The following is a 14,428-nucleotide window of genomic DNA, read 5'->3' on the forward strand; positions in this document are numbered from 1 at the left end:
AGGAATAATTTAATTAATAAAAAAATGAAAGAAAGAAATAGCTCAGCAATTTTCAGAATCCACAAGTAGACGAAGATAGAAGAGGCAGGGCTCTAAGGTCTAATCTAAATTATGTTAGCTGTTAGCCCCTCACTGTAAACTTTTCAAAATATGAATATATAAAAAAGGCTAAATAAAAAAAATATATTTTGTTTCTTCCTATATATAGTTTTTTGACAAAAAGAAGGAGACAAGGTTGAATTAGTGCATATTTGCAAGGTATCAACATCATGGTGGAAGAAGCTGTCTCTCTGCTGGATGCTTTTTGCTAACAGCGCTCTGAAGTCTAAACAGTTCATGCCCAGGATGTGTGGGGTCTGCAGAGATGTTGGCTGCCCTTTTCTTGACCTTAGATCTGTATAAATCCTGAGGAAAGCTCAGTCCTGATGATCCTTTCCACTGTTTGGACTCATCCTGTTCTGCAGATGAGCCAACAGTGAAGGAAGAACACATTTCACTTTTCACACATTTACCCGCCAATCCTACTGTTTGTATCAGTGTGTGAGCTATTTTTAATTATATGACAACTATTCATCGTGAAACTAAACCAATATATCTTAACAGCGATACTGGGGCTTTATTTTGAAAACCAGGGTCCACATGTTCCGCTGTTGTTCACGCTGCTTCACAGAGAAAGTGTGTGCTGAATGTGAGAGCGGTGTGGGACGTGCTGAATGTGATGTTCGCTGTGAGTAGAACGGGAGTTGAGGAACGGAGGCAGGAGAGGGGGGTCACTGGTTTTAATGACATGTGACGTCACATTTCTTATTAAAAGTATGTTTTGGGTAAAGTAGTCGGGACTCGGGAGCCTTTAGTGTAAAGTCAGACGCGCAGCATTTCAGAGGTTGTGGGTTCTCCTCTCGTCAGCAGTGGAGCTGAACATATGTTCTACTGTTTAAGACGAGACGAGCTGTTTTCGACGTGCTCGCGCACTGGGCGTACCCGGCGCCATTGAGAACAACGTGGAGATCATGTAGCCCTCGCGACTTCACAAGCACAGTTCCTCCTGTTGGCAGTGGACGTGATCTTCGCCACGCGCAGGGAAACTAACTGTTGTTACAGCTGAATAATATAGCAGACTTAGGAAATTATGGGCATTAGCATTTCTAACAGCACTCGGAACTAAATAATCAGGTCAGTTATTAAGCAGTCAGCTCAAAACAGAACTAATTCAATAGAAGTTCCGATTCCTTTCTATTTATATGGCTAGCAGAGACCGTAAGAAACACCGATTCCTGCGCAGTCACGGAGTAAATTTAGTTGTTTGCATGGTATTTAAACTTTGTAAAAATTTGTTATAAAAGTATTACTGATTGCACTTTAAAAATTAGGTAACTTTATGTTATTAAAGGTAAAGTTTAAACAGTAATGATTTCTTGGTTAATGTCAAGTTGTCATAAAGACATTTTGAATAATGTCAACATTGTAGTAAGTGTCATAATTTACCGAATGACGCTTTATGACAACAGTCAAATATTCATGAAGGCTTATTCATGTTCATGACAGGTGTTATGTCAGTCTTATTCACCCCCCTTCAAATAAAGTGTTACCCAAATGTTTAAACATGATAAAAACCAAAAGTAGGTAAAACAAGTATAACTTTAATTATTTCAGATATATAGAATGGTATTACAATGACTTCACCAAAACATCTTAAGTCAAATTATGTGACTACAAAACTTTACAAAGATGTATACAAGAATATATACATTCAAGAAAAGTACATATTTTAGCAGGAGAAAGTGTTAGCTGTGGCAGTGGGAGTTTATGTTGCTAATAAATGCAACCAAAATATAAAAAGGATATCTGATATTTTGTTATAAGGACAAATTAGCTTAGACTTAATTAGATTAGGCCTTATTTTGACTGATTTTCTTTCCCACTGAACCTTCCTTTCAACAGTCCAATAAATCCTTCCTGATGTGTTGATCAAGTGCCAAGCTGGAGGAACAGATTGTTATGGTCCACTGAGATCGCATATAAGGAGCTGCACTGTACTGAGAATAGACCCCAAATTCTCACAAACTTTGGCTCTCAGAAAACAAATTCTGGTCCAATTTTGCAATTCAACCACAAAAATATCCTCCGACACCTGCAAACAGAACAATTAAAACAGGGATGGAGGTAACTGCTGCCCATAATGATGCCTGAGGATTGATTGGAGCATTTCACAGATTAAACAAATACAAAAACCACAATTAAATCTCTGGAATGAACAATAAAGGAAAACTGAAAAACAACCTAAACCCTGAATTGATTAACCCTCCTGCGGTCTTGCCGTGACAGACAACGAGGAAGCGCACACAGGGTCAGTGCGACCCCACCAGACCGCATACAGGTTCAAAAGCTTGAGGGGTTCGATGGACCACAGGAAGGTTAACATTATTTTACATGTCAAACATAAATAGAAAGTATTATTAAGAAACATATCTTGAGTTACAGGAAGTTCAAAGAGATGTTTTTGTTCTTGACAATCAGATTTTCACAATCATTTCATTGCAACATATTTCCCAGATCCATCATCTGTAAAGGAATTTGTCAGCTTTTCGCAGTTTATAACTCATCTATGAAGAGCTTCACTCTAGTGCTAGATTCCTCAAAGTAGTGGTTAATGGAATTAATTTTACAGATATTTGTTGTATGTTTATAGATTTGAAGTTAAGAATCAGAAAAGTCATGATGGACAGAAAAATGTTAAAACTTTTGCAGATTGTTTCTTTATACTCAATAAGTGAACTATATTTTGGGATGCAGAGTATGGCAACAATCTACTTAGTTCAAAAAAAGTTATAAAATAAAATAAAAAAAACATCCAGATCTAAAGATAAAATATAACTAAACATGATGAGTCTGAAAGAAAAGTCAGAAGATTAAAAATAAAAATCTATATGAAGGATTGTGTGCCATAAAGAGAACTATAGCATGTTTATAGTGAAAAAAACTGCTTGCTGTTAACTAGCTGTGACAGAGCTGACAGGCTCTCCCTGTATGCTGCATATGGTTTAATTGTCCAGATCAGGTTGGAGGAATGCTGAGTTTCATCACAGGAGATGAAAAGCAGATCTAAAGATCTCATCCTGCTCAGCCAGTCAAACAACTACAGGACAACAAGAGAAGGGCGCCCAAAGTGGGTCCTCGAGGGCCGGCATCCTGCATGTTTTAGCTCTCTCCCTGGTTTAACACACCTGGATCAAATGATGGCTCGTTGGAAGGCCTAAGAGGAACATCGACAAGGTGAAAAAGTTGTTACTACCTCCAGGGAGAGAACTAAAACATGCAGGATGCCGGCCCTCGAGGACCAACTTTGGGCGCCCCTGAACTAGAGGATAGCAAAAGCAAAGTACAGTCCAACAAACTACACATCACTCGAACAGTCAAGTGCACTTGAGTCAAAGTGAAAAAGCAAACAGCTGAAACTAAGCACTTCACCTCCAAGTAAAACACTGCTTACAATGTCTGCTCTCACAGCGGTTGGCTGTAGTCTTACATGGCCTCCAGCACAGTGAGCCCAGCTTCTACTTTTGATCTGGATTCCATGAGGAGAGAAGTCCTGTGACAGTCCGACTTCAAACAGGGACGTGTATCCAAGCACAGAAAAATGGAGGGTTGTTGGAGGATGTGGTAGGCGGATGGACGACGGGCTGGACTAGTGGAACGCCAGAAGAGGCGGCTCACTGGACTACCTCAAAGTAGTGGAGGATGGCCATGATGTGCTGCGGCATGAAGACGTAGCCAGTGTAGATGGCCATGGCAGCCACGGAGATCAGCAGGGAGTCTGACAGGCAGAGATTAAGGAAGAACTTCCTAGTGGGAAAAGACTCTTTCTGCTGCGAGGGATTGCAAAGTTATTAGCAGCATCGCATCATAAAATAACAATTACACTGCATAGAGATTCCTTGTAGAGACAAAAATTAAGGTGAGGGTTAAAGGTTAATGCATTGCATTTCCAGTCTGTGTGTCTTGCACACAGACTGGAAAGATGATTGCTCGGAGGCTTTTCTTTCTGCGTGTCAAGTCCAACCATTTGCAGCCTGTTACACTAACTCATGCAGCTGCGTGTGCTTCGTAACAGTATTTATCATTTTTAATTGTACGTCTTTGATGGTTTCTTCCTCTACACTATGTTAGAGGAAGAAGAAGATCAAAAACTTTCTCTTTCTTTTCAAGCATACCAGAGTTGGAATCTCCATATTTGTGTGTTTCTGGAACACCTATAAATCTGACACACATGCGGCATCTGCAAACAGTAGCGGTAATGATGAAGCAGCTTGTTTTGATCTACCGGTTCATTTCTGCTTCAAAAACTGATCTGATGCAACGCTGGAAAAGACTATTGTGTTCAAGTTGTGTTGAAGGTATTAGCCTATCAGTGAAGCTATTCAAGCCTGAAATAGCATCTCAACGTTAAACATGTAGCAGCAGCACAGACGTCCCACACATTAATGTCAGTGTCCATAGTCCACATTTCTGAAGAAGTTCAACAAATGATCAGAGCTTCATGAAACTCTGGAAAGATGAAAGGACACAATAACACTTTGCTCCAATCTGAAGTTTGAAGAACCTGAGTAACAAACTACACAGAGTACCGTAAATACATTTGTTGTTGAGTTAATTTGTCTATGTATTCAGTAATTTAATAGTCTTTGGAATTAAGCCATTGCTTATTTTGTAAATATGGCATTCGATTAAAACCCAGTTAATTTTGCGTAGTTCAAAGTACAGTTTTTTTATGAATTAAGTAAAGGTTTCAAACTCAGCCAAAAAAAATAAATAAATACATAAATAAATAAATAAATAAATAACCCTCAAGAAATGTTTATTTGTTGTAATAAAGCTTCTTGAACTTAATTGATTTGTTGCCAAGGTTGCTTACTTTTAAATTGTGACATTTGTGGAGAATGCTGACTTTTAGATTGAACACCAGACTAATATGTACCAATTACATTTATTAAATTACAATAATTGAGTATCTTTTTGTAAAAAAAAAAAAAAATACTTTTAAGAGTAATTTTACAACACTGATTGTTCAATTAAAAGGTATGCTTTTAACTGAGTAATCTTATTGTAAAGTAACAATACTCTTCCCCGAGTACAATTTCTGTATCTAGTGTGAGTAACTTGTTAGAGTGACAAGCTTTGGTGCTCTATTTTCCATCTGCTGAGTGTGTCAGGCCTTTTGGAGAACAATAAGATACAGATTCCTTGTAGGATCTCTAATCATATTTAATGACGTACCCAATCAAGCTAACTTCACTGCAGTAATAACTAATAATCATAGAGTCACTTGTTTCTCAACACAATCTTAAACTTATGTTTCTGAAACTGGATTACTCAGATTGGGGTCAAGAACCACAAACGTTTTAATTAAATAGTCATGTCACATCAAAACAAAGCAGTGACGTAATGACAAATCCATCGGTTAAACCCGAAACCTTCATTCCTCTTCTCTCGTTTTTATTCAAACGGGCCAGGTTAATGAAAAACTACGTTTGTCACGCAACAGGAAGAGTTTCCATCAGTTTCAACTATAAAGAAGCTCTGTGTTCAGAGAAGTGGAGCTGGTGGAGATTTTCAGGACAGAGCATGGGCTTGGAATTAAAGTGTTTAGAATTTAAGTAAAAAAATAAACGTACCTTCCTGCTTAAGTACATAAAGAAAATCCTATTAATCATAAACTCGTGTAGTTTAAATTTATTACTGACTTGACGTGAACCTCAAAGACAATTTAGCTCAAGTTGTGTCAAATTATCACTTAGCCTAAAGCTAAGGTTAGCTTTCCGCTAGCCACCAGCAGCAAGTTTGAATCATCGTGACACGGAAAAGGATACTGAACACGGTCCTCTCCCAGGGCTCCAGCATGTACAGCGCTGTCACTAGCAGGTACTGGTAATAAAACCAGGACAGCTGCTTCCAACAGTCTCCAAGCGCCATAATCCAACTTCAGAATACTTCAATTTAGCTTTCACCAAGCCTGCCTGTTCTCTGGTTCGTCTTCCGGCGTTTTCCAGAGTGTCTTCCTGTATTTCGTATGGTGTTTATTTTCAGCCAATCACAGCTCGGTTTTCTATTGCGCGAATCTGACGTAATTCAGGACATATACATGAATATGGTTCAGGATTCGCGAATACTACCACTAGTACTACTAGTAATGGTACTAGTACTATATTACTAGTATGCTAATCATAATTATGATACTAATACTTATTAGTATAATAACCCTAGGCCAGATGTGATTTTTATGAAGAGACAAAAACTAAGGGAAAACATTAAAGTTCACTGGAATAACAGCAAAGAATGCAAGCTACGTAGAGAGTAGAAAAATATTTAACTCTAACAGTTAGGAAAAGTGGTCAGTTTGTCCTCCAGCAGCAGAACTACAGAGAAAGCTCAGAATAACATAATACTCTAACTGTTCTGAACTACCCTACCTCAAAATGTAAACTTTTTGGCAACAGGAAAATAAAAACTGTGAAAAAATCATGGGACTGATAAGAAAAAAGATATTTGTTTTTGATATTTTCAAAATTTTTTAACATGTTTTTACCAATCAGAGCTGAGCAACGCTGCTGTTAATTACTTGTTTTTTTAGTTGTAGCAGCTGTACCACATAGGTGGTCCTATATGCTGGGTATAGGACCACCTATGTGGCCTATACCCAGCACCTCAAATGTGCTGGGTATTTCCCATCCTACTTACACCCAGCATAAAAGTCCGTCCCGCAAAACTCATGTTTCATTTTTTTTCCTGAGGAATATGAATCCAGCTGATGAATAACACAGGAATACTTCTCAACATCAAGTCTCTGTCTTTTGTATTCTACTGGCCTGTGACCATAAACATTTCACCATAGATAAAAAACATCTTAACGCTTTTAGAACTGTGCAGCAGATGATAGTTGTTAAAAAAAAGAAGCAGATATTAAAATTATAACTGTTTAAAAGTCTTTTAGTTGTTTAAACAGTTGGTGAAAACAAAGAATTTTCGGATTTCAGAGCATAAACCTAAAACGCATTCCCAAGCAAAAGAAAAATGTATTCTTTTTCCAGAAGTGGACTGGAATGTGAAGTAGTAGTTCATTAGGCTGTGCAAGGCTCTCTGACAACAGGCTGAGGTGAAACTCTATGAAAACTGATGCTAATGCAGGAAACTGGATTTACTAAAAGTTGAGAGGAAATTCAGCTATTGATGATAGAACAATCATTTTAGTCAAAACGGGTAAAAACAGTTTCTGTTGGACGAGGTTCCACAGACAAACTGGAAAACAGACAAAAAAGAAATTCAGGATTTGAACCTGTTCAGTCCACCTCAGCAGTGACTGGCCAGTATGTTAAAAAAATGGTAGACCTCGTCTTTGTCAAACACAGCCACCTCTGTGGAGCACTCGGAACATTTCACAGGGTGGTAGATCTCATCAGAGTCCATGCCGGCCGGCCTCGGGCTGGCAGCCTCTGCTGTCTGGCCTCTCCTCCTCTTCCTGGGCTTTTTCTCCTGCTGTGTTTTGTAGCGCAGCACCTCATCTGTCTTCACTGTGCAGTTCATCACAAACATGGCTCGATACTGCGTGCGGTACTTCTCATGCCTGGTGAAGACCAAACACAGAACAGTATTTATTCAACACGGTTTCCAATTCATCAAACACTGCTTTGAGATGTTACAAATGACAGCTACTTTACAATATGGGTGGACTGGATTGTTATCCCACAATTATAGGAGAAACAGAACAGCATGTAATACATTCACCTTAGAAACCATGGAAAGGTTTCTTGTTGGATGAAGCCAGTTTAAAAACGGATATATAAACACAGTACTATGCAAAAATAGTCATACCCTTTCAACATGCTCACCATTTCGTTCAATTAAAAATTTTATTAAAAAATATTTTATTTATACTAAAGGGAAATTAAATGTTGCCATAGCTCATATCATCCAAGTATCCAAGTAAACTGCCGTCATGGACAGTGACGCTGTGGCCGGAAAGGATCTCCAGTAGCAGTCAGTCTCGAAACTAATCTCAAGACACCTCTGACTGAAGACTGAATCTATGACAGTTTCAAGACTTAAAAGACATGCTAACAGCTCAGCTTTTGGGCAGCAAAGACAATATTTCATGGTGGAATGACACCAGCAGTTGTTCCCCACTCTGCTAATCCATCTCATTTGCTTTTGCCACTCTTAAGTTATTGAGGAGGATTATACAGAAGTTGCTCAGAGTCAAAATTGGAGACAGCAAAGAGAAGTAGAGGAAGAAGCAGGAGAATAAACTGGAGAGGAACAATATCAGAGATGTGTGGTCAGGGATGAAGAAGATTACAGGCTTCAAACAAAAGGAGGATCAGTTAGATGGAACCTTGTTCCTGAACAGGTTCAGTTCAGGAACATGCTCATCATCATCATCCTCTCCTGTCCAAGGCCAAACACACATCCCACCTTCCTCTAACCCAGAGGTTCCCAAACTGTGGGGCGCACCCCCGAGAGGGGGCGCCGTGTCATTGCAGGGGGGGCGCGGGAAGCCGTCTGGATGAAAAAAAAAAAAAACGAAACATGAACACTATGCGCTGGGTTTTTACCTTAGAATGGCCAACTCTCTGTTATTCCTATGTCAATTTGATAGAGTAGAGGCTTCCACACTTCCCATATTTGTCTCCTCTGTCACTTTTATCAGCAGTTAAAACTGTTTAATCCATTGTTAACATGTTGTAACCTGTTTTTCTGAGCCGCCTTTAAAAGCAACATGAGCGCTACGACGCTCGCGCTGGGCTTCCACCTGTGAAGGAGACCTGCTGCTGCTGGGCGGAGCTACGTAGGTTTGTGTTAGAATCACGGCAACAAACCAGCAAAACGCAAAGAACTTTTCACAGTTTTTCCCTCCAAACTAACCGACTGAGTTGGGTAAAGCTGTTGGATGCAGGTAATGTTAGCTAAAAGATGACTAGCTAATATCAATACAGAACCTTAAGCTTAACAAGTACCTTGTAGGCCAGGGGTGCCCAAGTCCAGTCCTCGAGAGCCACCATCCTGCAACTTTCAGATGCATCCCTGCTTCAACACACCTGAATCAAATGAATGGCTCGTTATCAGGCCTCTGTAGAGCTGATCCCGGTCTGTTGGAGTAAGGATACTTCTAAAACTTGCAGGATGGTAGCTCTCGAGGACTGGACTTGGGCACCCCTGTTGTAGGCTAACGATGTTGGTGTCTATTTTCAGATACGTACATTCATTTTGCCCCCAAAAAAAGTCGATGCCACCCCCCCTGTCACACGCGTCGTTTCAACCAGACAGCCATTTGTAATCCATAGGGGGGGCGCAGAAAATGTTTGGAAATCACTGGGGGGGCGCAGAAGAAAAAGTTTGGGAACCACTGCTCTAACCTACAGCTTTTCTGTCAAACCTCAGATGTTCTAGTTTCCATGGATTCTTCTGCTTCTACAAGTTTGTCTTCACCCACATCAGGAGATGCTGCTGCTTACGTTTTTCTGGATCTAGAAGTGAAGAGGCAGCTGGAGAGACTGAACCAGAACAAGGCTGCAGGTCCAGATGGTGTCAGCCCCAGAGTCCTGAAGACCTGAAGCTGCAGAGCAACTCTATGGGATTCTGCAGCATCTCTTCAACAATATACTGACCCAAGAGAAGGTTCTGTTGTTGTGGAAAACATCCTGTCTGGTTCCGGTACCATAGAAAACTTAGCCATCAGTCATCAATAACTATAGACCAGTTACCATGACAACCCACATCATGAAGGTCGTGGAGAGTCTCCTGTTAGCCCACCTGAATAAGTAGACAAGCTCATATCAGGACTTCCTGCAGTTTACTTATCGCCGTGGAGATGGAGGTGCAGATGCCATCATACACCTTCTTCAACAAACCCACTGTCATCTGGACAAGGCAGGCAGCACTGTGAGGATCATGTTCTTTGATTTCTCCAGTGAATTTAACGCAATTCAGCCTGATCTGCTCTGAGAGAAACTCCAGAAGACACAGGTGGAGGCTTCAACAATCACCTGGATCTATGACTACCTGACAAACAGACCACAGTTTGTGAGACTGAAGGACTGTTTGTTTAATCAGGTGGTCAGTAACACAGGAGCACCACAGGGGACAGTATCTCACCATTCCTTGACACTCTACACTTCAAACTTCCAGCATAAGACTGACTTATGTCATCTACAGAAATACTTAGGTTGCAGTTGTTCGGTGTATCAGAGATGGACAAGAGGTTGAGTACACAGAGCTGGTCAGTAGTGGGAAGTAACGAAGTACAAGTACTTCATTACTGTACATTTTTCATGTATCTGTACTTTACGTAAGTAGATTTAATAATGGATGCTTTCTACTTTTACTCCACTACATTTTACATTAAGTATCTGTACTTTCTACTTCACTACATTTCTACAAAACTGTCGCGTTACTCGTTACATCCAATTCGCGTTGTGCTTTTTTTCCGTTAAAATGTGAAGTTCAGGGTCTTAAGGTGGCGCCGTAAAATCCAAGCAATAACATGACTTAGTGTCTGTTGTCACCCATCGCCTCCACCTTTACTCGCACGCGGAGCTCCAGACATGCAGTGGTTTCCTCTGAGAGGGAGAAGATGTCTGTCTAATCGTCAGTAATATAATAGCGCTGCATAAACCATAGATATGGCGACATGTAAAATAAGCAGCGCTTCGCTTTCACAGACGGTGGGGACTTCGTCCAACTTTTAGCATCACTTGGAAGGAAAGCTTAAAGAAAGGTAAGATCTGTGGACGTGAGGCTAGCAAAGCTAGCTGTACTGAGACACATGTTGCATCTGCGATGAAAAAAAGTGTCGCTCATGCGCTGAATTATTGTGTGGAGGTGATGACTGAGGTGTCGCATATATGGGACAACGCTGTGACCAAAGTGCAATATAGTGATATGACATTCAGGAACGATCCGATTCTTCTGGACGGATCTTTACTGATTAAATTTATTTCAGCTCTAAGTATTTAATATCTAGGTGTTTTGTGGATCTTTCAGATCAATTTGAGAAGCAATTTTGAAGGTAAAACTTAATTTTTTTGTGTCACGTAGTGCGGGGTCTTGGTCTTGACTTGGTCTTGGCTACAACTCTGCTACCTGGTTCCTCGGTTGCATGTCCTCCCCCACCCACCTTCTTTCCATCCCCTTTCTGATGGATTTCTTTAAAAATAAAAGCCACTAGGGGCAAAAAAAGTGAAGTTCATGTTATGTTAGGACAGGAGACAAGATGTTTCCATCCCTGAAATTATGATGCATAGAATCACATGTCTAAGTCTAAACTATGTTACAGAGTAAACATAATAGAAACATGCTTTATCTGTGGCATTGTTCATTAAAATGGCACATTTCTAATGTATTAAAATTAAATACAATCGGTTCACTTAATGATATTGTATTAGGGATTAGCAAGTACTTTTACTTTTAATACTTAAGTATTTTTAAAAGCCAGTACTTTTTTACTTTTACTTAAGTACAAATGTTAATGTGGTAGTTTTACTTTTACTTAAGTACATTTTTTGAGTACTTTCTCCACCACTGGAGCTGGTGGACCACTTTGTGAATTGGTGAGGGAACAATCAAATCATCTTGAATGTAAACAAAACAAAGGAGATGATTGTAGGTTGCAGGTTGGGTATAATCTCTAAGTTTACCAAGAGGTTACAGCCAACATGTTGAAGACCAAGTCTCTGTGATCCCAACAGCCTGACATATATATTGCACATGCTCAGTGTGGATGTGGAGGTGGTTGTGTTCCTCCTGACCTCTGACAGTCCAGGCAGAGCGTGGTCATGCAGGCAGGACAGTTCAACACGGCGTCACTGCTGGGGAGGCGATGGTTCTGGCCAGCCTGGGACCGGGATGCTGTGCTCTGATGCTTTCTGCCGTTATACCTTCACAGGACGAAAGAAAGCCGATTTACACTGAGAGGTAAAACATTGTTGTCCTGCACTTTCATAGCAGGAAAAAGGACATGCCGGTACCTCCTTGCGTCCACCCAGGCCTGGTCCCTGTCGTCCTCATCTGGGTCATACAGCAGCTCATCGTTACTGGGAACAATCCGCTGCCTGCGCCGCCGGTCTGTGGAGCTGCCTACAGTACAGATTCAGATCACTGTTCAAGACTCAACATGGCCACTTAAACCAGGTGACTGTTTTTTCCTCCACACTTTCTAACTTTAAATAGAGAGTTTTCCTGCTGCAGGTCAGTTGGTTAGGGTTAGGGTTAGATTTTACTTAAAACTCAATACACGTCAGGGGTGTGCTGTGGTGGCGCAGGGGTTAAGCACAACCCACATATGGAGGCCTTCGTCCTCGACGCAGCTGTCGCAGGTTCGATTCCCGGCCTTGGTGACCTTTGCTGCATGTCTTCCCCCTTCTCTCATTACCCACTTTCCTGTCAATTAACTATCAAATAAAGGCCACTAGAGCCAAAAACAAATCTTAAAAAAAAAACTTCTGAATTAGAAAAAAGCATCTTTCAGAATTCTAGCATGGAGTAAACAGAGACAGTTACGGTAATCCTAACTGACCTGATATAGGCATAGAGAGAAAGAATAAAAGGTCTTTTTGATGATGGACCGTGCAGACTGATCTCTTACCTGGTGTGTCGTCGTCCTCTGAGTCAGAATCAAAGTAGACCTTATCGTACATCTGAGGTTTGGAAACGCAGGAAGCTCCAGCACTTCCTCCACCTGTGGGATCTGTCACGGAATATTTATGTCAGTTTATTTAAAAATGAACTCACAATGTTCAATTTAAGGCTGAAACAATCTGAGACATCAGTTACTTAAACAATCATCAACTAACTTCGTAATTATCTAATTATTAATTAGGCCATACAGACTCACTATAAGGCCATTTGCTGGAGGAATAACACAATTAGAACAGTAGTGAAGCCAAAACTGTACAGGACACATTATTTTGCATTTAAGATGTCTCTAAATCTGTTCTCATACGCTTTGCTATTTATTTTTGCAATTTACTTTTAACAGTCAACCCTCTGAATCTCTACAGAATAATTTCCAGACAAACTCTAAATAGTGTGAATCATTTTGATTCATTGAGACGCAAACCTTGTAGAATGGCAGTTAGGAGTGTAAACCAACTTACCAGCTGCTGGTCCCCAGGTTCCCTCCATGGTCCGGATAGTGGAGCTAAGTTCAGCCTCCATCTCTTTTTCAAACTCATCCTCACTGGATGACTCGCTCTCCCCTGTCAGGTACTCCCGTATCAGCTTCTTCTTCTGCTCCGGGGTTCCGTTCAGCAGCACGTCCAGCTCGTCCTCTGAGCTGAAACCAAGTGAAACGTTCTTATGCAAACACATTGTTGCCTTATGTCCCTCCTTTCTGTCCCATAAAAGGTAGAATAGACGTATCCATAGATACTATCGCAAAAGTTGAGATACTTTTGTGACACCTTTGTCACCTTTAACCTTATTGCAGGAAGGTTAAAGGTGACAATACGAGTATTCAAAAATAAATAACCTTTTCTTCCAACTAGTGTTGGACATAAACACTAAAATTACATGAGCTGTCAGTGTGTTTAATGAAGACCCTTCATGCGCTGCCTTACTCTGCTGCTTATTGCCAGAAATAAATCCATGCTCTCAACATAAAACCCTGACAGTTAGGACTAGGCTTCAATATATAACCACCGCGTGCGTTTTGTTTACATGTTAGAATCCAGCTAGCCTTTAGCTCCTAGCCTCATGCTAATGGTTCAAAGCTAATGTGTAGCATACCTGCTCTCAGCTCGCTCTTCGTCGCTCGGTTCCTCAATTTCATACGAGTCAAACTCCTGGGGTTTACTCAACTTGTTCATTCTGTAGACAGATAAAACAAAACCTATAACAAGAGAAAATGAACCCAATCCACCTGGATGTGAAGTAGCTTCTTCTTCGTTTGCATTTATTGGACGCTGACTAATTTAGAAGTATCTTTAGCGCCACCTAGTGGACTAGAGAGCAAAGCAAATGTGTGTAAAATATTTCATTGATGTTTTTATTATAAATAATAACCCAAATGAATTTGGTACCAGGTGAAAAAACAATTACTCCATAAAAATAATAGGATATTTTGCCATGATTGATGTTGTGGTCGAGCCACAACATCTCTATTAAATTTAAATCCAGACTTTGAATAGGCCTCCCCAAAAGCTTTATTGTGTGCCTTGACTTTCTGGTTTGTTTCCCTGCTGAATAACTCAAATCTACTTAAGCAAAGACCTTGTTTAGATTTTGTTTTAATATAAGGTTTAGATATGACTGGTTGTAATTCCTATACCTGTGCTGTCGGAAAGCATAGTAAGTATAGGAAAGTATATGTAATTTATTACAGTGTGGTATTGTGAGCTTGTTAAAGATAAAACATGATGGGAATGATGGATTCTAACAA

The 14,428-nt window shown here is 40.3% G+C and overlaps 2 protein-coding genes across 2 annotated transcripts; both read right to left on the reverse strand.

The window, feature by feature from the left end:
* Nucleotides 1-1,620: 1,620 nt before the first annotated feature.
* Nucleotides 1,621-6,072, reverse strand: sptssa (serine palmitoyltransferase, small subunit A). Its single transcript, XM_014998054.2, has 2 exons — nt 5,868-6,072; nt 1,621-3,814 (listed from the first exon to the last, which is right to left on the reverse strand). Exons 1-2 carry the CDS (start codon nt 5,968-5,970, stop codon nt 3,711-3,713), a joined length of 207 nt encoding a protein of 68 aa, XP_014853540.1. The 5' UTR covers nt 5,971-6,072; the 3' UTR covers nt 1,621-3,710.
* Nucleotides 6,073-6,833: 761 nt separating this feature from the next.
* On the reverse strand, nt 6,834-13,955 carry eapp (e2f-associated phosphoprotein). The gene is made up of 6 exons (XM_014998053.2): nt 13,777-13,955; nt 13,146-13,324; nt 12,635-12,736; nt 12,018-12,126; nt 11,799-11,927; nt 6,834-7,618 (listed from the first exon to the last, which is right to left on the reverse strand). The coding sequence occupies exons 1-6, from the start codon at nt 13,854-13,856 to the stop codon at nt 7,345-7,347; spliced, it is 873 nt and encodes a 290-aa protein (XP_014853539.1). The 5' UTR covers nt 13,857-13,955; the 3' UTR covers nt 6,834-7,344.
* Nucleotides 13,956-14,428: the final 473 nt, after the last annotated feature.

The sequence above is a fragment of the Poecilia mexicana genome, unplaced genomic scaffold, assembly GCF_051168715.1.
Source record: "Poecilia mexicana isolate PSO_F unplaced genomic scaffold, ASM5116871v1 scaffold_22, whole genome shotgun sequence".
NCBI lineage: Eukaryota > Metazoa > Chordata > Actinopteri > Cyprinodontiformes > Poeciliidae > Poecilia > Poecilia mexicana.

Coding starts and splice junctions, on each gene's coding strand:
- sptssa (XM_014998054.2), bottom strand. CDS start 5,970: ATGGCGCTTGGAGACTGTTGGAAGCAGCTGTCCTGGTTTTATTACCAG. Junction 3,815..5,867: donor CTGGGAGAGGACCGTGTTCA/GTATCCTTTTCC, acceptor TCTGCCTGTCAG/ACTCCCTGCTGATCTCCGTG.
- eapp (XM_014998053.2), bottom strand. CDS start 13,856: ATGAACAAGTTGAGTAAACCCCAGGAGTTTGACTCGTATGAAATTGAG. Junction 12,737..13,145: donor AACCTGGGGACCAGCAGCTG/GTAAGTTGGTTT, acceptor ATTCCGTGACAG/ATCCCACAGGTGGAGGAAGT. Junction 11,928..12,017: donor GCCTGGGTGGACGCAAGGAG/GTACCGGCATGT, acceptor CGTCCTGTGAAG/GTATAACGGCAGAAAGCATC.